Raw genomic sequence first — 26,750 nt, 5'->3', positions numbered from 1 at the left:
GTCTAGCATTCTGGTAGAGGGATAGGAGGTGTTTTTTTATCCTTTTTTTCTTTCTTTTGCTAAGTGTGTAGAATTGCATGAGGTGTAAAAAATCTGTTAAAACCTTGAGAGATCCCTCTTCTGTATTGCGCTGTATCTATTTCTACGGACTAAAACAGGGTAATATAAGGTGTAATCCAAGCCATTTGAAACCAATTATTGAAAAAAATCTTATTTTTTTATGATTGTGTCTCCCCCCTGTTTGTTTAACAAACACGTAGCCGTCATACCGTGTATCGATAATTGGAATTGATTGAAGTTGATGATCAAATATTTTTAACTACTTATTATAAACCATAGATGTGTTTAAATACCATATTTTGAATGACCTATATAATATTTACTACGCCTTTGTGATCAGAATTTAACCCTTGTGATCATACTTTGATTATGGAACAAAGAATGCACAAGTAATTTGTATAATGTCTCGCCTTGAAAAAGATCTGTCATTCAATGTTTTTTTTGTAGGTGCCCTTTTATTAAAGTCGAGCGAGTTTAAACTTCAATATATACGTAGTATGTGATATAATTCAACAAAACGCGGTAAACAAATATACATTGAACTTATCAACCTATTTTTTTAACCTGTCGTGTATGGAATTGAATGTACTTTGTGTGGACAAACTTTGCGTAAAAGGATGAATTAACACCAGTCTGATATAAAGATCCACATGGTTCTTTATAATCATTTTATTCAACCGGACCATGATCTTTCTTTATCTTTAAAGTACGCATCATCGAATTAAGTTATCAGTATACCAATAGCCTTATACTTAGAACTCGATCCTTTCCGTAAAGATATAGAAAATATTTGGACCAGGGAACTAAGTACTGCAATGCCATATGGTTGCAATCATAACATAAAATAAGTAGAAAATGTCCAGTCTGCAGTCATGTGAATGAAATGAGCTTATTTAATACCACTTTACGCCACAGACGTAGTCATGGGCGAAACATTAGCATTGTCTTCTAATTCCAGATCGCCCACTTTAAGCTTTGATGACATTCTTTCACATCTTCATCATCCGCTAGGATTACATTACATTAAAACTATTCTATTTTCTTGTACAGTAAAGTATAGATTCGTCCCTTATTTCGACTTTAAAATTGTACAAGAAAAAATTGAGATCTCATGGGAGACAACATGAAAGTTGGAAATTGATTTAGAGCAATTCAAATTCCGAACGTGGCAGTTGCGCTCGACTCCAATCTTACCTGACTAGGATTATCAGTTTTCCTACCAAATGTCGGTGATTGACTGACCGCCACGAAATATCACATTATTGCAGAAAGTGGTGTTAAACACACAATCAATCAATTATCTAAGTCATTCCAATCATTATCCCTAACTAGTTACTTTGCAATAGTTTGCCTGATTTTTGAAGTATAATTAAGGCTTCTTTTTAAATAGACACTTGTAAACTTTCCATTTTTGTGTAGCAACATTCCAGCAGCGCCTGAATACGGAGTATATAGTTCCCTTTTGATACAAAATTCATAGGCTTGTATTTCATATCATGAGTTCCTTGATATACGATTGCTGCTCACAATGATGCTATTCAACCAAGAGTTCCAATGCATATTGTGAAGTTAAGAGTAAGATCACAAAAATACTGAACTTAGAGGAAAATCAATTCGGAAAGTCCATAATCATATGGCAAAATCAAATCAAAAAACGCATCAAAAACGAATGGACAAGAAGTGTCATATTCCTGACTTGGTACAGGCATTTTCAAATGTAGAAAATGGTGGATTGAACCTGGTTTTATAGCGCTGACCCTCTCACGTTGATGACAGTCTCGTCAAATTCTGTTATATTTACATTGATGCGTAAACACAGGCACTTGTCTCAGAAAAACAAATCCTATATACCTTATTATAATAAGGTATATAGTATTTTTGTCTGAGACTTTAGGATTTTTTTTCTGAAACAAGTGCCTGTGTGCGTAAACTAAACAGACACAACCATCCCTTCGTATATTTTACGGACGGCATCACGAGTTGGTTAACCGTTAGGGATTTACCGTTTCATATATGATATCGATAGCAACTTTACCTGACCATATCGGGAAATAGGTATTTAGTCGGATCTTAACACGTACTTGTGATTTGGTTAAAACCGGTTTTGATATAAATATACGAAGGACTTAATTAAATCCGTATTTCGGTAGGATAGTGCAAGCATACGATTTTTATTGCGTCCTACACTTTGAAAAGCGAACACTCTTTAACTACTTTTTTCAAATATTGTGTAAAAACGTTAATTTTGAGCTTTGAAAGTCAAGTGGCTCGAGGATTTTTCTGAGGAAGTTTTAAAAAATTGCAAAGAAATATTTTAACAGTGGGTTAGCTTTCATTAGTCTTCACTATCTATAGATTAACAACTTTTGGTTATATTTATAATTTAGAATCATCATTGAAGGTGGAGGACGATTGCACAGTTAATTAATTCTATTGATGTGCCATTTGTATGCAAGAGTGACATTCCGTTGTATTATGTGCCAATTCGAAAAAAGTTATGCGAGTATTCTCCCCCTTAACAGGTTCATTGTTCTATAATTAAGTTTACGTTTCTGATATAATTTTGAATAATTACAAAATGTATCAATTCAATATATTTCAGTTTTTGTTATTGGTGTATCAGAAACATTGATGTACCAATATAATTTCATAAATTTGAAACGTTTAAAATGATAACATACCAATATAAAGAACCTTTCATCAGTTTTGAAAAAGACTATGAACGAAAATCGTACAAATTATCTTCTCTTGATGATAGAATGATTGGCAAATGAACCAGCGTTATCCATTGGTAATCACATAGAGGGACGGGCTAGCAATTTATAATTGTAGCTTATTCAACGTTAAAACAACTTTCTACTATAAACGAATGTTACTTTATACAAATATAAGGACTTAGTTAGCTAAATCTACAAATTTCATTAGATATTATGATTTTTTATTGCAATAGATTAATATGCTATACACGAATGTGACCTACTACCAAATTAGACTATTTACCGGATTTGTAATAACATAAGCAACATGACAGGTACAATATGTGGATTAGGATCTGCTTCCTATTCCAGAGCACATGAGCTCATCCCAGGTTTTGGTTGGGTTCCGTTTGCGTAGTCTTTAGTTTTCTATGTTGTGTCTTGTATATTATAATTGATCTGTTTGTCTCTATTTGTTAGGTATGGCGTTGTCGGTTTGCTTTTGTCCCTCTTTTGTACACGATCTCTATAAGTACCAATTATCAGGTCGTATTTGTGTATTTTGCTTGGTCATGTTGGTAGCAACAAGTGTTTTCTTTGTTTCACCAGCAAACCGGAAGATGACTTGATAAGTTCTTCTGGTCAAGCTTATCAAGTCGGTTATACATTATAACGTAGCTGATATTTCCAGGTCAAGGTAATAAAGTTCTGGTCAACGTGTTAAAAAAAGCAGTGGTATGCAATTTTAATAAGAGCTGAGAAGAGTGATACAACTGCGGGATGACTGATAATTACAGCTTATCAGTTCAAAGTTTCATTTTCAAATTTTGCATTGAAAAATCAATTGAAAGTGTGTCCCATGTAAGGATTCATATTTTGACCTTTTTTCTCGAAATGACTACTGATGGTAGGCTAAATACCCCAAATTTATAACAAACGCGCGATATTTTTATTTTCCTATAGTCAACTTTCGATTTCTGTGCAGCAACATCCCAGCGGCACCAGCATATGGCGTATATGTGTCTCAAGTGATACGTTACTCTAGAGCTAGCTAAAAGTACGTTGATTTTGTTGAACGAGGAATACTGCTTTCTCAAAAGTTGCTAAGACAGGATTATGAATCAATCAAATTAAGATCATCACTCAAGAATTTTACGGTCGCCATCATGAGCTGATTGGCCATTATGACAAAAGTGTGTCAGAAATCATATGTGATATTCTTCCTCAGTCATTATAACCTTCCATCATTACCGAACTGAACAAAGAAAATATCACGAGGGGGCTGCATGTGTACTGTGCAGGAAATACTGACCCTTCCGGATCACCTGATTTCACTCCCGTTTTTAGTGGAGTTCGTGTTGTTTCTTATTTATTATTTGTACCTGTTGATGTAAATGTCATGTTTTTATTAGTCTTTGTTAACTCCTGGGTTTTGATTGTTATTGTCTTCTTAAATAACACTGGTCACGGGGACTTTCATTACATCCACACAAAGGTTGTTATTCATAATCATTATATTATTGGAGTAAGGTTTATTAGACATAAAAAAACGAGGCCTAATAAATTAGACAAATGTGTGAAATCGAGTCTCAGTTGAACATGTCATGCGGGCCTTTTGCTGTATTAATAAATTTGTAAATGACGTTTGCCTATCTTTGAAATTTTCATGCAAATGATTTTTTTTATCAAAGTTTTATCCAATAACATAATTTCTTTATTCTGCACATAATTAATTTTTGTAATCAATGTTGTATGATCGAATCCGTTTACTTTCCACAATTGTTTTTGCACCCTGTTATTTTCTATTCTTTCATATTGTAGCGTTCTTGTCACAACCTTAAAGCCATTGTTGACGTTTGCGGTAGTTTTGTCAATCGCCGAAAACAACTTTCCGTTTAAAAGTTCAATGGGTAAAATATTTTTATCATTTTGAAAATACCCCCGTCATTTAGAGAAGGAAAAACACGGTATACATTTCATTTTGTATTCGGACTACTTCTACTACTACAACTACTCTACTACTACTACCATCAACTTCCTTAGATCTTTTTTGAATAGGTGTTATTGGCAATCAAACCACATCTCCATTTTGTGTTATTTTGCTTGGATACCTCATAACAGAAGAAAGTGGCAATGTGTTTATAGCTCCCCTATACACAAATACCGTCTGATAACATTTTAAAATATTCAGAAAAAGTAAGTTCAGTTTTTGGCTTTTATTTTTGCTGAAGAACTTTGTCTATATGCCACTTTGTGTTTCTTTGTTAAAACAGTTATTTGTTTTACAGTGATTAAGATTATATTTCAATGTTGACTGATGTACCTCATTTTTTACCTATTTATATGTTTGTTTTGCTCACATATTGTTGTTAACTTACTGGAATTTTACAAGTTAGAGGTGTGGCCAGCTATAAAAACAGGTTTCAGCCATTATTTCAACATATGAAATGCATGTACAAAGTGAGGAATATGACAGTTGTTTTCAATTTTAAATTTCCCCTGGAGGTCGGTATTTTTGTTATTTTACTTTTTATCATTGTAAAAACTTGATAATTGGTATCATTTCAGATTGAACATGAATGGAAGACAACTCGATGACGAAAATGAGTCAGGTAAGAGTTTATAACTGATAAAGTCGGTTATATAAAACTAAGATAACATTTAATGTCTATTGATATAATTATCCAGAATTATTCAGTGCTAGAATGAAATGTGACAAATATGATGACGTCCAACTCTTTAGGCTCAAGCATTTGTGTGCACGTTGTCTAGACTCATTGTAGTCAACTTTTAGATTTTCCTCTTAGTTTTGTTAATGTCGGGTTAGGCTTTCAAAGTTTTTGATTCGAGCTCCACTGATAAATATCATGTAAATGAAACGTACGTCTCGCATACTAAATTATAAGCATTGGAACAGTGCTCTTATTGTATTTCCCCATCTCGTAGTCACAACGAGATATCATGGTGCAAATACACTTATCTCATTTCCAGTTTTTGACTGCCCATAAGATAGATTTGAGCGAAATGTTTTGCCAAAGACAGCAACTTTGACTCATATTCGCTAAACAACGAGTTGATTCAAAAGTTCTAGAACGTTCTACAACAGAATGAGAATTTTCCACGGATTTATACTTTTATGAACAAAACGACTGGTGTCGAAGACAAACTGACAAAGTCAGGGCAAAAAAACCCACTAAACGACGAAAGTCAAATATCTATCCTTAAACTAAAGCAAATAGAAAACTACAGGCTACGAAACACAAGTCCCACTAAAACCTGGAGGATACTCAATCAAGGTCAACCTACTCGTCAATAATTTGACTTCAACATTACCATCACTAATATCGTCGTCGTAAACAGCAATCATCTACCGAAGAAAGTATGATAGGAAACATATGCGCAAAAATATCGTATCATCCAGGACTTATATAAGCGTACTGCATATGCAGGTATTGAATTATTTTAACAAAATTTTAATAAGATTTAATCATTAAGCATTAAATCAATTTAATAAATAAGACATAAGACATAAGACATTTTATTTCACTAAAGCCCCCACATGGGGTATGTGAGTACAACATTTTTTTAACAAACTATAAAAGTATGAACATATTTACATTAGAACATGGTTAACAAAGGTGCAATAATAGTATATATAATTAATACAGATATTTGACAGGAAGTACAAAATATAGTAACATGATTAAGCACATGTATTAAAAGGTTTTAATAACACTTTTACAAAACTTTGCTATTCCAGTAAGTGTGAATAAATCTGATGTATTCATCAATTCTTTAAATTTTAAAACATTTGGGTTTTTACATATATCTAAAGGTAAAAATTTAGCTCTAAGATTGTTGAAAAAGGTACATTTGAATAAGTAATGGAACTCACCACCAAGTTCATTAGCATTACAAAGATTACAATGTCTTTCAGATCTATCAATATTAAAAAATCTCCCCGTTTCAATGGGCAATTTATTACTAAGGCAACGGAATTTACATAAATACATTCTTAGATTAGATGGTAACACAGTTTAATATTTCTCAAAACAAAAATCAGACTTGTATATTCTGTAATTAAGACATTTTGCAGAATTCATAACATTATTACTCCAGTTCAACATAAATTTATCACTTAAACATTTCTTGACATTCTTACTAATATTATCAGATTTAGCAATTGTTTGATTATCCCACATCAAATTAAATCCACATTCATATAAAGTACTTTTAATTTCTAACAACCATTTAGAGTGGTAGATACCCCTTTTACTAAGCTGATACAATATAGAATACAGTGTATATGAATTTTTTCTCTCTTTTATCACACATGATACGTTGCCAGAAACCAACCATTCTAGCTTTAATAAGAATATGTAATGGTATTCTACCCAATTCTCCATAAATCATACAATGAGCAGTACTTTTTTTAACATTCAAAATTATTTTACAAAATTGCATATGCAAGTTTTCTATAATATTACAATTTTCAAAACCCCAAACTTCTGCACCATAAATTAAGATTATCGTCTGCTAAACTTGAGTTATCTTTTCTTTAATTTTGAAGGACTTGAGCGTCTTTCATTTACCTACATAATTTCATAAGCGGTTTTCCCGCTTTTATTTGGTATAAAATTGCATGCTTTTCGTGAATTGTTCATTGCGTGATTTGAACTGAAGGAACACAAAAGGATAGGCTGATTCAGACATAAGATAAGTACATATGTTTTAGTGATAAATAGATATAGTTATTGCAGTGATTTTATTTCTGTAATTTGTGACGAATAATTTTATTTTATTTGAAAGTTGTTCTTGCAATAGTTTGATTCTAATTCAATGTATCGCGTTCTTGGATAGCATTTATACAGAGTAGACTATTATTTAATAGTTATATTTGTGCACACATATATTAATCATTGAATAGCATTAAAATTAAAATGCTTTACAGCACATTTCAGTCAGTATGTAGCTAATGATAATATCTTTGGTTAGCTTGCTTGTAAGCTGAACCGTGAAGTCATTGTTAGGTAAGGTAAACTTCCCTCCTTTAATAGTAGACTAGTCAAACAGATAAGAAATCTATCTCTCTGTAGGACTAAGCTACTTTAAAAGGAGGGAGTTTACCTTACCTAACAATGACTTCACGGTTCAGCTAACAAGCAAGCTAACCAAAGATATTACCATTAGCTACATACTGAATGAAACGTGCTGTAATACAGGTGATATATTTGTTTTGATTGTAATGTATGACATTAAACAGATAATTACATGTTTGTAGTGTTAGCCGTATTAACATTTACATGTCCGCTAATGTTTGATTTGATACACGTTCATCTTTTATAAGTTATTAATTTGCGGATAATTAAATAAGCTTGGTGATTTAACTTGCCATTTATAACGATGTTTTATTTGTTAAAAAGAACATTGCACTTGTTTAATTGTGTTTACTCACCAACTTCAGTTGTTTAATGCATTCAAATGTATTAAGTTTATTGAAGACAACGTAGTGGGTTATATGTGGTATTTTTTTTAATCTAAATTGAATGATTGAATAAGAACCTGAATTTATATTTTGAAATATGATTAGGGCTTTTAATACTTGATGTATGTATCTAATCTGTTTTTATAATTATAATAGTTTATAACAATACCAGGAGTAGAGTCAGGCGTCGGCGGCAGGACCCGGTTAGAGGAGGGCAAGAACTTCGTCTAAGAATGGCTCCTAGGGAACAACAGCAACCACCAGTTAGGAATGAGAGAATGCGTCCCCAAGTTGAGGTTGATGAAGATGCCCCTGAAGTAAGAAGACGGAGGGTTGATGAAGGTGACTTAGGTGAGGTTATTGAAGTTTTTGATGAACCTCTAATGATGCCTGGTTTTAATGAGGTTGATATATTTATAAGTCAAAAGCTTAAGGATAAGATTTGGAATTTTGAATATATTGATTTGTCCCTTATGCATCGCAACAATTTCAACAGTAAAACAAATAAAAACACCATTGGCACATGGTATTCTTATGACCACCAATTTCGTTTGAGAGTAACAACGGGATTGGTTATAAATGTTATGATTTTAATTTTAAAAGTTTTTGTAATAAACGCAATTGCCAATACAGACATGCATGTCTCAAATGTGGTTTTAATCACCCTGCTTTACGATGTCATCGCTTTATGGACAATGAAGGTAATACTGGTCCATCTAGGTTTAAGAGAAATAACATTACACCTTTGGTAAACAACTCTGATAATAGACAAAACCCAAAAGGTGGTTTTAACAAGAGATAATTTACAATTTTTCAGAACTACATCCAGACCAGTTTAATATTTGGGCCCTAGGAAAATCTCCGGTTAATGTAAATGAACTCTCTAAGCTTCGGGAACTATATCATGATAAGCAAAGGGCTGTTGAACTTTTGAATGGATTTAAATATGGTTTTAAAATTCATTACGAAGGTCCTAGACATTCATGTGAATATAGAAATTTGTTGTCTGTTTTGAAAAACCCTATTGAAGCTCAAAAGAAGTTGAATAATGAGATATCATTAGGTCGAACGGCAGGCCCATGCAAACATAAACCTATTTCAAATATTCGATGCCCTCTATTGGTTTTGTTCCTAAGAAAACTGGTGGACTTAGATTGATAACTCATTTGTCTTACCCACCGAATGAAAGTATCAATGATTTTATTGATACTCAGTTTACCAAGGTCACTTATTCATCATTTGACAATGCAGTCAAAATTGTTAAACGAATGGGGAAATCGGCTTTAATGGCTAAAATGGATATTAAATCAGCATTTCCTTACTTAAATGTTATCCTGGTGATTTTGATTTACTTGGCATCAAACTAAATGGTCTTTACTATATCCAAAAACAATGCCCATGGATGTTCTATTAGTTGTGCTACATTTGAAAAATTTTCAACCTTTTTACATTGGTCAGTTCAAAATAAAACGCATTCTGAAAATTTTGATCATTATCTTGATGATTTTATATTTGTTGGAGAAGCTAATAAAGATGTCTTTTTCTTATGACTGCATTTTGAAAATGTTTGTTCAAGCTTGGAAGTTCCTATAGCAAATGAATGAGCATTTTTGAGGCGTTTATATGGCTCTTTTAAAAATGTTCAAAAAACCTCATCATTTATTAAGATTGACCAAAGGAATACGAGATGATTTGCAAATGTGGCAATATTTTCTAAAAGAATTTGATGGCTATACAAATATCCAAGATTTAGACTGGGTTTCAAATGCTGATTTACATTTGTATACAGACAGTGAAGGTGGTCATTCACTGGGTTGTGCAGCTTATTTAAATGGGTCATGGGCAATTTTACAATGGCCATATAATTGGAGCAAAGTTTTATTAAGTGACATTACCTATTTGGAAATAATACCTTTTGCTTTGGCCATCTATTTATGGAAATAAAGGTTTACGAATAAGAAGAAAATTTTTCATTGTGATGATATGGCTGTTGTTACAATTTTAAATTCAAAATCTTCAAAAAATGACAGGGTTATGTTTTTGTTGAGAAAAATAGTTTTGTGGACATTATTATTCAATTTTCAATTTAAAGCGTTGCATATTTTTTCAAAAGACAATTTTATTGCTGATGCTTTATCTCGTGGACAGATGAAGAAGTTCAGAGAAGTAACGAGCAATGCCGACCCGACGCCACAGACTATTCCACAAGAATTCTTAGATCTTTTGATGTAGAAGCTTCAAAATTGTTGAATTATTCAATTTCTCAAAGTACCAGAAATGTTAATGAAAATGCATTGCATTCGTTCAATATGTTCAGGGAGGAATATTCTATTCCCCTTAGTTGGCCACCAAGTATCAGACAAATTATTCGTTATATTGTTTTTTTGTCACTTAATCATTATTCATCATCTACGATTATATCATATACATTGTATATCTGGAATAAGTTACAAATTAAAAATTCAAGGGAATAAAGATTTAACTAAATCTTTTATCATTCAGAAACTTTTGGGTGGTTGTGATAGACTTTACAAGTCTAAAGATCTTCGGGAACCTTTGACTATTGATATTTTGATTAGATTAAATGTGGCTTTGAACTACGTGTGCTCTTCAAGATATGAAACAATATTGTTTCAAACAGCATTTAACCTAGCTTTTGCTGCATTTTTACGTGTTAGTAAATTTGCCATTACAACGATGTTATGCAAGAGCATGTTTTACATAGGCGGGATGTTTATATTGACCATGTAAAAAATCAGCTGTTTGTTATGATAAAATTTTCAAAACCTTTGGTAAAAAAGGCATCTGAACACACTCAAACTAGAGCAACTGGTATTGATCTGGGTCTGGAAAACTTGGTTACAGAATTGTGCGGATAGGTCATTCAGGAATGTTATGGCATATGGTTCCTTCAATTATAACTGCATTGTTGAATTGGAGATCGCAACCTTCAATTATTCTTATTCATTGCGGTGGTAATGCTTTATGTAACATTCAAAATGGTAAACTTTTATACAATATTAAGGACACTTTACGTCAGTTAATGTCATCGTTACCAAACTCAACTGTTATTTGGTCATACATTTTGCCAAGACGAATGTAGAGGAATGCCATGAATAAAAAGGCAATAGAACGATCTAGGCCCGTGTAAATAGGGGTGTTAGATCTTACCTACACAAAGTTTGGGGCATGGCTATTAAACATACTGATTTTGATGATATCCATCCAACTCTTTTCGCTGATGATGGCGTACATTTGTCATATATTGGCAATGACATTTTTATAAATGCTATTCAGTCAGCATTAGAGTTGTTCATTAAGTATCCAAACAGATTTTTATATCCAGATGAACTTTAAACTGTTCTATGTTGTAAGCCATCGTGCATGGACTCATGAAGTTGTATGTCAGTTGAATAATTTATTCAGTTGTTAAACGCATGAATCAAATTGAAAGCTCTGTTGAAGATACAACAGTTTTGTTGTTAGTTGTAAATACATAGTTGAATAAATTTTTGTTTTTGCGCAAGTTGTTTATACTGTTGTATAGTAAAGTTGATTACTTCGTTGAACTGTTGTTAGTATAGTTGTTTTACTTCGTTGAACTGTTGTATAGCATAGTTGATATACTTCGTTGAACTGTTGTATAGTATAGTTGATATACTTCGTTGAACTAATGTTTTGTTGTTGAACTTTGTTTAAATTGATATGTTTGTTCAGACTTAGGTCGTGTGTTAAAATTATTTTTTTGTCATGGATTGATAAATTTTGTTGGCGATGCATACAAATAAGTTTGTTAGCATTTGGCTGAATTTATTACAGTTGGCGTCTGGTAGCCCAGTTGCCATTTGGAGAAAACATATGATGGTTGCCCTTCAATGTTTTTATCTTGGACATTAATGAGACATTGTCGATGAATGCAAATTCATAGGCCGGTTGATGAATAGTTGAACTGTCCTTATAAATCCATGACAAAAAATTGCCAAAAATTCAAACTTACTATTTGTTGTTTTTTATTATGATTAGTATTTAGTTTGTCTTACAATTTATCTTTATTTGTATAACGAAGGTAATCTGGAGTCATTGGAAATATTACGAGTGATTTCAATGGATTTGGGTAAGTCAAATTCTTAAGCAGACTTACGGTATAAGTGCACATGGTATTCTTTTTTTTAAGGATTGGTTGAATTGACGCGATCAACATAGTCACTAAACCTATTATTTGGTAAGAGAATATTGTTTAAATAGCTAAACATGAAGTTAACGGATAACGCTATCTTCTTTACATTCTTCCGAAGAAGCTGTTGTAGGAATTCTGCCTCATATGAATGAGAGAACAGTCAGCAAGTAAAAGATTGCAAAGGCAAACATATACAAAACATACCACACAGAGGACTATATTATATGTCTCTTCTTAGGCTAATGATGACTTTTCAATACTCATTTAATACTGTAATTTTGACTGAAGTATACAAATCAACGCACATGATTTATAAAGTAAACCAAACTATTTTAAATATTTATTAAATAAGAATATCAACATCAAAACAAACCATTAATTGACCATAAATAGAGTTTAAGATCATTTGTATTGTAATCAGAATGTAATCATAAAGAAATCAGGATTACATGGTATTTTGAAAAGTAATTGATTAAATTAATGTACATGTAACCAAATATTAGGCTGAATAATGATTACAATGATTACTTGAAATATTGTAATCAATTACAGCTGATTAACGATTACAATTACAATTACCCCAAGTCTAGATCATAGCAAGTGTATACTGTTGATCAGAGTTTGCTTTTTTTCTGGACTTTCGTTGATTGATATTTAGAGTTGCAAGCTTTTGGACAAACTTTTCATTTCTGGCCCGGGTTCATTTGGAATTTGTCCAATTGGCACCCGACGTTACAGTTGTAGTTTTTTTTATTGATATGATCAAAGGGTATTTGACCACCACTCTTAGCCAATGAACAACAGGTTAAATGTCCAAGGCTTGTCGAAAAGAAGATCTGGTTTAATTGCGAATAAGACAACTCTTCACGAGAGACATTAATAACACAGAAAATAACAACTATTGGTCACCATACGGACTTCAACAATGAGCAAAATCCAAACCACATAGTCAGCTATAAAAGGCCCCGAAATGACAAATGTAAAGCAATTCAAACGAGAAAACCAAGGGCCTTAAAGAGGAGAGAAAGATACCAGAGGGACAGCCAAAACTATTAAAAATAACCTGACAACGCCATGGCTAAAAAGTAGACAAACAGACAAATGATAGTACACAAAACACATTAAAGACAACTAACGACTAAGCAAAACAACCTCACCAAAACTGGGGGTGATCTCAGGTACTCCGGAAGTGTAAGCCGATCCTGCTCCACATGTTGCACCCGTCGTGTTGCTTATGTTATTACAAATCCGGTTAATAGTCTAATTCGGTATGTCACATTCGTTAAAAGAGAAGGGTATTGTGGTTACGAAATAAGGAACATATCCGATATCATCTGTGAAACGGTTATTCAATAACGGTCAACCAACTCGTGATGGCGTCCGAATAATTTACGAAGGGATAATTTAAACTTCACCATTTGGAAATCTTAGCTTAATGCATTAATTATGGGCAGCAACCCTCTATCAATGCAACTATAATAGGAAATACAAGCACGGGAATATCGTTTCAATTGGGAGATATATACTACGTATGCAGGCGCTGCTGGAATGTTGCTACATATAAATTGAAAGTTTACAATTTGGAAGCTGAAATCATTTTTTTTGTAGTAAAATTTTGTTATCAACCGATCCTCATTGTCAATTTCAAGATGAAAGTTTAAGTGAAGATATGAGGCAGATGAACTGTATCTGTAGTCTTTTTGATCTCTAGTTCGATGGGATTCGTTCAACATAGTCACCAAATTTTGTATTATTTAGTGAGAAAACATCATCTATATAGCGGAACGTAAAGTTAAAGGATATTGTAAATTTCTATCTTTCTCCTGTATGAAGTCAGCTTCGTAATAATAAAGAAAAAGGTCGACAAGAAGAGAGGCACTATTTGTTCCATTTAGAATTCCGACAGTCTGTTGAAAAACACGTCCTCCAAATGTAACAAATATGTTGTCAATAAGGAAATCAAGCATCTTGATAATGTCAGTTTCAAATTTTTTTGTTTGTATGATTCTTTACAAAGTAGGATTTATCCCTCACCAAGACAAGATAGTTGTATCAACGTTTGCCATCCTTTTTTATGAAACAAAGCAATACCCACTCGTTTGATTTGTCTTTTAGATTAGAATGGGGAATACTTGTGTAAAGTGTAGAAAAGTCATATGTTTTAAGGTTCATCATAACTATATTTTATACAAACAGAAAAAAAATAATTAAAAATATATTTCAAACAACAATAACAGAATGTTTCATACCAAAATGTTTGTTTTTTATTGCTCTGTCTGATATATTGAATGTCTCCTGGTCAAAATATGTAAAACAGTGTCTTTATCATGAATCTGTACACCAATGTGCAAAAAAATGCACCTATCTCCAAATACAATACAAATCTAAAAAAAGTAAAAAAATAGGTTTAATTGATCATATACTAGTTCCTGCCATACTTCAAATATGGTTATTATGAATAATAACAATGTAATTTAGTAAATAAAATCATGTCATTGACTTTTTTCTTTTAAGATTTCTCTATGAGGAACTACTTTTTATTAAAGTATGGTGTGCCTGTTTTCAATAAATGTGTCATGATTTTAATATCAATGTTCAAATATAGCAGAATGTTTCATTCAAACCCTACAGTGTGTTACAAATTTTAAGATATAGGTTATACAAACTTTCAAATGTATAAACCTTTTACCCATTTAATAAAAAATAAATAATAATAACTTATAGATAAAGGAATAGTAGTTACCTCTCTTGCATTTTATCTAAAGAGTTCAATCAATACCAAATGAAACCATTTCAATGGCCTTTCTTGAATTAATGGTTGTTGGTTTTTTTTACATCTATGTGTATTGTCAGTAAATATATTTTACTGACATTAATCAGACACTTGTTTATTCATAAACTACTCTTGCTTTTGTCAAATTCTAGTTTTGGTTGTAAATTGTAATACAAATGTAATTCCAGGATAATGTTACAAATTAACAAATAAAATAATCATTTATATTTCAACCTACTCATTGATAATGATCTTTTTATTTAATATAAAGATGTCAAATACAAATGATTAAAATAATATTAAATGATTTTTTTAAAAATTGTGACTTGGATTGAATTTTGGCATGAACACATCTTCTTATATCTAATGAATGGTCAATAATAATGACATAACATTCACATTTCTATATTAAATACATAGTCTTAATTAACAATTGAAAATCTAATCCCATGTTCCCTATATCATGTATATAAATAAATATGTTATATAAATACCATTAAATATCAATAAATTTCAAAGATCCTTTCTTGAAATCGTCATTTAGATGATCAATAATGTTTGCTTCTTTGTGGTTTTCATAATAAACCTCATACTCAGCATCTTCGTCTCCGTCATTTTTATCTATCACTGCAGTAACAGTCCCTTTATACCATTTGCTGGTACCATCATCCTCAATCCATTCATGTGATATTCTCCTTCCTACAAATTTTAAGCTGCTACACTTTCGCCTTGATCTGCAAAGATAACAATACATATTTCAAGTAATAGGAAATCCTAAATTAAAAAAAAAAATGGAAAGCTCAAACTAAGTACAGCAAGCATTTCACTTGGATCATAATGTTTCATGTTCTGTCATGCTTTTTTAAATATTTGCAAGTTCATGAACACATGTACATGCAAATGACTGTGCAATTAATTTTTATACATCTTTGTGATTATTGCATGTTTGAAATTTAATTTCATAACATACATGACATAGGTATCAAACGTCTGACTTTATTTCATTCCAATGTTCTTTCATATCTTTTTCCATGAACATGATGAATACAAATATGTTGTCTATCTTTTGTTGCTGCATAATATTTTTCATTTTCATTTAGTATTTTTCACATCAATTACCCATTTTATTTGACATCTGCCAATTTGGGGATCTTATAGCTGAATATGCACTATGGGCTCTGCTTCTTGTTGAAGGCAGCAATGTGATCTCTTGTGACATTCTATGTCGTTCTGTGTTTTGTGTTTTATTAGCAACCTTATAACATGTTCTTATATCTATATATATATATATATATATATATAAGTGCCTATAAATAGCAGCACATGACATACAAATCTATGGGAGTGTGGATTAATCAGTACACAGATTAATTCAATTACACAAATAAAATTATAGATTGCCTAACAATGTAATTTTAACACACTATTTAGTATGTAAATATAAGAATGTTTAAAATATTTACAAAATGATGAAAATAAACGCAATAATTAGCTAGACCAACTAGCTTTATCAAGCGTGCATCTATCCAGGTGAAATCGGATGTAGATAATAAGATACTTTTGCAGCTCAATGTATATGTTGAACTTAGCTGCCTTGAACATAAGAAAATTTTGCAGCTCAATGTCTATGTTGAATTTGGATTGAGCTGTTTTAAAAATAAAAAAAATATTTGCAGCTCCATGTATATGTTGCTCTTGGATTTAAAAATACATAATTGGTAGTTGAAATTAGCAACGTCCATTGGCCGATATTACGGGATAAAAGGACGATGTTTAGTTTTTAAATCATTCTTAAACTTTCCTGTATCTTTTCTCGTCTTTTTCGTTAAGACCATCAGGTTCTAAAGTTTGGAGTTGGTGGATCCAAAAGTTTTCTCTTATATATATGTGTGTAAATGTATGTCAAGACAATTGAATATCAAATTTTATTAATCACTAAAAAAGAACATTCCTCTTCACAGTTAAATACAAGCAATTTTTTAAAACTTTTCCTAATTTCTATAATATATTTGTTTAGGATTATGTGAATGTTTTTTTTTCTTCAATAAATCAGTATTTTTAAATAAACATTGATTAAAAGGAGAGGATGAACTTAAAAAAAAATAAGACAGGCTTTTTTTTATAGTAAAAACAAGGAATGATGATAAACTATTATATAAAGGAATTAGCCAACAGAATGAATCATAAAAAGGCAGGACAGTTTTTTTTTAAACCCCATTACCCCCCATAAAATTAAATGGTGGCTCCCTCACTTTAAATACATTCTTTCTTGCATGTACAGTTGTCTAATTGGCACTGAAACATTATTCATTAGTTCTTTACCCTGTAGTGAAATGCAAATGTTTTCAATTTTAAAATATACCTTTTCAAAGTAACTGTGTTTGAAGCAGCAGCACTAATATTAGAAAGACAGCTATCCAAGTTCTGGTCTGATTTTCTTTTCCTAGATTTAGTGTGTGCAGTACTAGTTGAAGGCTGGTTTTCCAAGTTAAGTGATGGCCTACTCACAAACTGAAAATAAAAGATATGAAAAATACAATAATTGTATATTTAAGGATATCCATAAACAAAAATCCAAATTAACATATTGGCATTCTTTCTTGCTGTTTGAAAAGCTATTATGTCAATAAATTTATGGAAAAGTACACTATATATATATACATGTAGTGTAACCTACATGAAGTTTTAAATTAAGAGTTGTATGTTAACATTCATATATTCTTTAACTTCTAATTGTCTTTAAGAACTATGATATGGCTGTCGGTGGACGTCATGTCAATATCTGTAAATGATATTAATAAATCACTATTCAGTGCTTCAATATTGGTTTAAAATTATTTAAAAAAAAATAAACACCATCAGTCAAACATAGATTTAACTATTTATTTATGTCTATATTAATATGGTTGTCAATGTGACTCAAATATATAGTTTTTTCCATAATCAAGTACCTATTCACATCTTTTAATCTAATATCTAACAGTTTGACTACTCCTTCTGATTTTAGTCAGAAAACAAATGTAAATAGAGTTTAAATATAAACTTATTCTTTATCAAGAATAACAGCTGTTTTCATACCCAAATTCCAGGTTCTCTTATTCCTGGATACTTTGAAATCCTAGGTGCTGATAGTTCGGGTAAAACCGCTTTAAAAAAGAATGAAGAGAGTTTGGGTTGCATTTGATGTGTCCAGAAAACTGAGTCCTTAAAAATTCTTTCAACGTGCAGTTCATATGGATTCGTTGTCCTCACAATTAAATCAATCCAGGGTTTGTTGCATACATTAAGAAGGCCTTGGCATTGGTAGTAATAATTATGTGATCTTTTAACTTGTAACTTTTTTTCTTTTAATTCCAAACAGAAGTTTTTAACTTGTTTAACAGCATCTGTAAAAGATGTGTCTTTCCTATACAGAACATTTTTTATTTCTATTAACCCAACACTGGGTGGTTTTCCTATTTCCTCCTCGGTAACCTTTCCGTCTGGACTTCCAGCTAGAAATTTATGTGTTTTATCTATAACTAATCCCATTCTTTCCACTTTTACATGAACATTTTGTTTTAATTTATATTGAATGTATTCTTTAATTGTGATTCTTTCTTCACTCAACCCATGCCTTGTTGCACTGTTTCCATAAAATTTTGAATTCAATAATTGGTTAAGTAATGGTGTTACAAGAATTTTCGGATTTCTTTTAAAAATTAGGCCAAAGTTTGATGCTGTTAGTCGTGTTGCTCTTTCATCACGCCATCTTTTGCAAGAACCTTGTAAACGGGTATTTATTTCAATATCATCAATTTCACTAGGAGTAATTTCAATATGTTTCTTAAGGTACTGTTGTTTTCTCTTGTCTAGTTCCTCTGAGGAAATGTCTGCCTCAACCTGAATAGCTTCTGGACCATAATGTTTTTTAGAACTAGCAGCTGTTGATTCTTTGGCAGATTTTATTTTTCTCTTATACCGCCTACTTTTGATTTCCTGCTTTCCTTTTGTTTTTGTATTGGTTTTCAGGCATTGTAATCTCTTATTATATAAAGTAGTATAATAATGTCCAGAGACAGATGAAGTTGTCTCTTCCCAGGTTTGTGGTGACCACTGAATACCTTTATTAAAGCGCAAACTTGCAGCATAGCATCTGTTATGCCAAGACCCACGATTACAATGATTATATATCTTACCCCCATCATACTTGGTGCGAACATGCATCCACATTTCGGCTAAATTTGATGTGAAATTTCCAAGCAAACTTGCGCTTTTCTTTGCAACACGACTTAAAATTAATGATAAATCTTGTCTCATACATGACATCAAATCAGTTATGGATAAATTTGAGGATAAACGCGACTCTTCCAATGCATCATTACTTGTACCTTCATTCCAAAAACAACTTTGTTCATCAAAAATATTTTCGGTGTCATCATTATCGATAGCTTCATGAGCTTGTGGTGAAATTTTATCTTTTGAATTGGCCTTGCAGAAATCTGAACATCTCGAATGGTCTCCATAAATATGGTTGATACAATTGGTAATGTCATGCTCTAAATTTTTTACAGCTTTTCTTTTATCACTCTCCAAAGATCTCATTCTAATGGCACATCTGATTGAGCTAACAATTCTTACTCTTATTTGTTTCATTAATTTCCCCTTGCCTTTGTACTCTGGGTTTTCATTAACAAGTTTCTCAAGATTAGAGCGCACACATTTACAAACATGATTTGAACATTCTATTTTTTTTACATATTTCCCCCATACAGGTACATTTTGCATAATCTGGGCATATACGCTAGAATCACCATCACCAATCAGATGCATATATCGAACACCATGTTCATTAGCTTTCAAAAATCCCTCTACAATTATATCTGCCTCCATAGCCTGACTGGATTTGTCCCAATTTTTAAAACACTCGTGTTCTTTGGCATCAACTTTCAAATTGCTTGCTCTATTACAAATATAACAATATTTGTTTCTCACTCCTAAATGTAATTTTTTTTTAGTTTCAGCACCTATTATGACACCTACTCCACCTAAAGCATTATAGGAGTGTTTATGAGAGCGCTTACTCCAACCGCCATCACATATTACAGTTACGGAAGGCACACCTAAAAATAACAATGAAAACTAAAAAAACTAGAGGCTCCAAAGAGCCTGTGTCGCTCACCTTGGTCTATGTGAATATTAAACAAAGGACGCATTTGAATTCATGACAAAATTGTGTTTTGGTGATGGTGATGTGTTTGTATATCTTACTTTACTGAACATTATTGCTGCTTACAATCATTCTATCTATATTGAACTTGGCCTAAGAGCTTCAGTGGAAAATGTTAGTTAAAATTTACAAATTTTATGAAAATTGTTAAAAATTGACTATAAAGGGCAATAACTCCTTATGGGGTCAATTGACCATTTAGGTCATGTTGACTTATTTTTAGGTGTTACTTTGCTGTACATTGTTTCCCTTTACAGTTTATCTCTATCTATAATAATATTCAAGATAATAACAAAAAACGGCAAAATTTCCTTAAAATGACTAATTCAGGGGCAGCAACCTAACAGCAGTTTGTCCAATCCATCTGAAAATTTCATGGCAAATAGATCTTGACCTGATTAACAATTTTACTCCCTGTTAGATTTGCTCTAAATGCTTTGGTTTTTGAGTTATAAGCAAAAAACTGCATTTTACCCCTATGTTCTATTTTTAGCCATTGCAGCCATCTTTGTTGGTTGGCCGGGTCACGCCACACAATTTTTAAACTAGATACCCCAATGATGATTGCGGCCAAGTTTGTTTAAATTTGGCCTGGTAGTTTCAGAGGAGAAGATTTTTGTAAAAGATAACCAAGATTTACGAAAAATGGTTAAAAATTGACTATAAAGGACAATAACTCCTAAAGTGGTCAACTGACCATTTTGGTTATGTTGACTTATTTGTAGATTTTACTTTGCTGAACATTATTGCTGTTTACAGTTTATCTCTATCTATAATAATATTCAAGATAATAACAAAAAACAGCAAAATTTCCCTAAAATTACCAATTCAGGGGCAGCAACCCAACAACAGGTTGTCCGATTCATCTGAAAATTTCAGGGCAGTTAGATCTTGACCTGATGAACATTTTTACACCACGTCAAATTTGCTCTAAATGCTTTGGTTTTTGAGTTATAAGCCAAAAACTGCATTTTACCCCTATGTTCTATTTTTAGCCATGGCGGCCATCTTGGTTGGTTGGCGGGGTCACCGGACACAATTTTTAAACTAGATACCCCAATGATGATTATGGCCAAGTTTGGATTAATTTGGCCCAGCAGTTTCAGAGGAGAAGATTTTTGTAAAAGTTAACGACGACGGACGCAGGACGACGGACGACGACGGACGCCAAGTGATGAGAAAAGCTCACTTGGCCCTTCGGGCCAGGTGAGCTAAAAAGGGAAAACAAACTGGAGGCTCTCAAGAGCCTGTGTCGCTCACCTGACTATATTTGTGTTTTTTAATTCATATAAAAAAATATAAAAATCATAACAGACACTTAAAAAATGATTGAGATCTAGTTTAAAATTTCTTTCAATTCAGTGGTTCTCAAAAAGAAAACATTTGCATGTATTTCTCAACGTGTCTTATGTTGAACTAAGCCCCCCTACCACTGTCATATTTGATGATCGATCGGCAACAAAGTAAAAACACTTAGTCACCATCTCATATTAGGAACATTCATGCTATGTCTCATTACATTCAGTGGTTCTCTAAAAGACCACTTTTTTATGTTTTTCCCTTAAGGTCCTAAGTTAAACTAAGTCCCCTGCTGCCCAGCTGGTGGCCATTTTTAATGATGGAGCTGCTACTAAGTAACAACATGTAGTCAGCACCTTATAAGGAACATTCATTCCATGTTTGGTTTCATTCAAATGACATACATGTACACTAAAAATAATTATTTCAAAACAAGAATTGTGTCCACAGTACACGGATGCCCCACTCGCACTATCATTTTCCATGTTTAGTGGACTGTGAAATTCGAATAAATTCTGTAATTTGGCATTAAAATAAGAATGATCTTATCAAAGGGAACATGTATACTAAGTTTCAAGTTGATTGGACTTTTACTTGATCAAAAACTACCTTGAACAAAAACTTTAACCAGAAATTTGCACTATCATTTTCTATGTTGAGTAAACCGTAAAATTGGGGTCAAAACTCTAATTTGGCATTAAAATTGAAAAGATCATATCACAGGGAACATGTATACTAAGTTTCAAGTTGATTGAACTTCAACATCATCAAAAACTAATTTGACCAAAAACTTTAACCTGAAGCGGGACAGACGGACAAACAAACAGACGGACGAACAAACAAACAGACGAATGAACAGACAAACGGATGTACAGACCAGAAAACATAATGCCCCTCTACTATTGAAGGTGGGACATAAAAATCTAAATAGAATGTGTCATGTGCATCTTGGAATTTTATTCATATCATTCAATTTAATGCATTATTTTTGTCAATATGAGGACTTTTTTATGTTTAAATTTACTTGAAGAGATACATGTACAAATGATGTATAAGCCAAAAACTGCTGTATACCCCTGAAGCCTATATTGTACATTTTGTAGATAAGTTAAACTTATATGTCGGATGATAGTCAGATAGCGGCGTAGTAGTTTCAGACTAATAAATCATGTGAATTAGGTTATATATATATATATATATATATTTAGAATGACGACAAGACAGCCAAGCGATGATGAAAACTAATTAATTAACTTAAAATCAAAGTATAAAAAATCTTCAGCCAAACCAAATTTCAAATAATATTCCTCATTTTCGTGATCTTAAATTTAAACAAATATTATATATTGGTTGGGTAAATTAATTTAAATATATGTCCTCACTGTGAACCACAATGTCACATAACTGCATTAGGATATCATAAGGATAATGAACAAAATAAAGATAATATAAAATAGAATAATATCTCAATTTGGTTTGGCACAAAGGAGACTAAGATCTCATGAAAACAAATCATTTCATAACCCTTTAAAATTTGAACATAATTTTTTGGTATTTTGTTTTGTAAAATAATATACATGCATCTTCCAAAATTAATAACCATAATGATAAGTATTAAATAGTCTCCATTAATTGTTTTTTTTATCCAAAAGGTTTACATCAATACCAATTCTAACTATACTATATAAAAATAATAAAGTCATAAAAATTAAAATTATATTCTATAATTGTAAGGTTATGAAATGAACTTAATAAAAAAAATGGTAAATAAGTATAACGGTAAGTCAGTCAGGGTAAATACTTTTCCGTAGGACATGTAGGAGGTCGATTAACACTAGTTCATGTAGTTATCTCCCCAATTCATCTTTATTTAAAGTTATACATAATAAAAAATGTCGTTCACTATCTTAGTTGTGTATACATTTGATGCATGAACTATAATCAATATATATATATATATATATATATATTCGTTATAAAACAAGTATTTTCCCTGACTGTGGCAATATTAACTAATAAATAATCAACATTAATTAGGAAAGCAACATAGAAATGGATGTTTTTTAAGAAGATAGCATGATTTTTTATTGTAATTCCTTGAATAATTCATGTGAAGATGTTTAGATATATCTAATTTTTGGATTGTTGTATTGCCCTGAATAATCATGAAATATATAACACTTAGATTGAATATTGAGCAACAATTTGTAGAAGCCTAAATGCTTTATAAGCATTGTGTATAAATGTTTTGAATGAAATCGTATAAACCGTAAGGAATATTCTGTATCGAGATATTTTACATACACATGATTCTGTAATTTTTTATTATATTATAACACGATATATGCTGTATGGGTTTTGCTCATTGTTGAAAGATCTTTTTTAACTTTTCAACAAGTATCTTACATGTCTTTAATAATAACATGCAATATATTGCATGTTTAGTTTAGAATAAATATGTTTAAACTAAACATGCAATATATGATTACCATAATGTTTCATTTATATGATGGAAATGACATACCTGCTAACTGTCACTATTTGCGGGGGATTTCCCCATGTAGGATCAATGAAATTTTGAAAGACCAATTTTGTCTACAATTTAAACAAAACAATTCATTTTCCAATGAATTTAGGCTTATAAAAAGTATGAAGAAGCCAAAAAACAACATTAACATGTAACATTAACATGTATTTGCAGTCCCACCTAAGGTATTTAAGGACTATGACAGCCATCTTGAACCCAAAACCCCCATGGACATTTTTAAAAGTTGGCAGGTATGAAATGATATTTATCCAGTGTACAAGATAACTCTGTTATTGAAATTTTTTCAAGGAGTCATAATTAAAAGTTTACAGTTAGAGTTTTTAACAACCATAAAACACAATATTGAATAGTTGCTCGGGTACATGTCATGCACGTATAATATCAATTAGATTATATTATAATAATAATTTTATAATTGATAATGTTTCCTAGGATTAACCAGAAAGTCAACAATAAAGATAAAACTTGTGATATAATCTGATAAAAATCTAATGGTCAATGATGGTTGAATTATAATTTTAATTGTAATAATTATTTTGAAATCTAAGTTTTATTTTTTTATATGTCAATAGTTACAATAGGTTATAAACATGATAAATTATGACACATGTAGTTAGGTTTTCTATCATTTGTTTATAGCATGTACATAACCATGATAACTGGAAAAATGCACTTTTTATAAAAAAATCACTGGAAGTTTCATGTTTAATTATAATTACTATTTTGTCCATTTATCATGATTAAGATAATCGAATCCTGTTATTGAGGGACCAGTTTAATATCTAAAATGAAAAAAAATGCTTTTAAAGTTTTTTAAGACTGATTAGACATGCATATATATGTTATAATTCAGTTTATTCTTAAAAATGAATTAAATATGTTAGATGGTTATTTGTTTACATAAGTACATTCGTAAATTACATGAGTTACATGTATAGGAAATATATAAATTTATATGACTTATTGAGTGTAGAGGTTATTTAATCAAGAATGTGTCCATAGTACATTGTACATGTATGCACCAAAATGCGTCCAAGTTGATTGAAAACTATCTAGAGTAAAAGCTATAAATTGGAGTGGGATAGATGGATTATGTATGTTTAGTCACAGTGAATTGTGAACATGTGTACTACATTTTAAGTTGATTGGACTTCATTAAAAACAACCTTGACCAAAAACTTAATCTGTAGCGGGACATACAGTCAATCAAATGTATGAACAGACTGAAAATCGGACGAACATACCAGAAAACCAAATGTTGTCTACTATCGAAGGTTGTGCATAAAAATGCGGTCAGCTTACAATCGGTATATAATTTTTTAAAACATTATCTGTTACATGCCATGTGCTAATTTTTAATAATAAATTATTCCTTTATTGTCATTTCCACTAGGCAAAATGAGTATTTGAACTATTTAGGAATATGATTTGTTTAATAACAAAATATAAATGTTATATATACAATGTACAGTTGCAAATATACATGTACATGTACCTTATACATTTTAAATCCTCCTAAAAGGGTACATGTTGAATAGAAATATGTTAACTCTGTGTTTTTGACAAGTAGTGAAAATATTGCTTAAGTGGGCCATATGGAATATAAATGTAGAAGTTTGCAGACATGTTAGATCAGCATGATCAGATAATGTTAAATAAAATACATTGTGAAGAGACATTGGCATTGCAATATTTGTATTTGATCCAATATTTGGTAATGTTACAGTGGAAGTAAAAAATGTCCATCCACATCATCCTGATGGGCACTTTTGCAAGACCTAAATGACCTATTTATCATATTTATTGGTTATTAATTATAGTCTTTAAAATTGATGAAATATTTGCCACTTGACATTTAACAAAAATATTGAAGTAATCAATTAGTTAAATTTGGATAATGTGCATATTGAAATGCCTTGATTTTAACTGACACAGTGTATATTTTTTTTTTTTGTATGGACAGTAAAGACACTGTTCAAAGTGAAAGCGCCTCATATCCTATATTACATTCATAGTGATACATAAAAAAATTAATTATCAATAAGTTAAACTGTTGGAGTATTAATATTTATTTAATGTTTAATATATGCATGTAAATGGTGCTTATAAAAATTATGATGGACTTCAATGTAAATAGAGTAAACATGTCATTTTTTTTATATTCAAAATATGTTTTATATTCAGATATTAATTCCATTTTTATCAACTGAAATTATTTCATCAACCAGAATTGACATTTTGCACCTTGTAAGTTTTGATTAAAACCTTTCAAACAGTCATTTTGCAGTGTCCAATTTTTGACAATTAAAACATGATGATATGCACCATAAATTATAATAGAGTATATTTATATTAATGAGAGACAACATGTACACACCTTCATGAAAGTTACCCTTTGCAATAGCTATTTTTTTTTCCTCTGCAATAGCTTGTGAAAAGTCTTCTTGCAGAAGATCTTTCCACCACTGACTGATTTCGTTCTCAATCGTTGTAAATGTGTTTT

General features: G+C 31.3%; 1 protein-coding gene across 2 annotated transcripts in view; it reads left to right on the top strand.

Moving 5' to 3' along the window:
• LOC139502696 (uncharacterized) overlaps positions 1-26,750 on the top strand; it is a 45,321-nt gene that overhangs the window by 890 nt on the left and 17,681 nt on the right. Inside the window, exons 2-4 of one of the 2 annotated variants that reach the window (XM_071292238.1) lie at positions 5,325-5,368; positions 8,398-8,592; positions 12,308-12,355. In XM_071292238.1, the coding sequence (XP_071148339.1) occupies positions 5,332-5,368; positions 8,398-8,592; positions 12,308-12,355 (280 nt within the window). In that variant the 5' untranslated portion in view covers positions 5,325-5,331. The remainder of the gene's footprint in view (positions 1-5,324; positions 5,369-8,397; positions 8,593-12,307; positions 12,356-26,750) is intronic. The other variant, XM_071292239.1, reaches the window with a different exon arrangement.

Source organism: Mytilus edulis, chromosome 14, assembly GCF_963676685.1.
Source record: "Mytilus edulis chromosome 14, xbMytEdul2.2, whole genome shotgun sequence".
In the NCBI taxonomy this organism is placed as follows: domain Eukaryota; kingdom Metazoa; phylum Mollusca; class Bivalvia; order Mytilida; family Mytilidae; genus Mytilus; species Mytilus edulis.
This window is presented reverse-complemented; position numbering and strand designations above follow the sequence as displayed.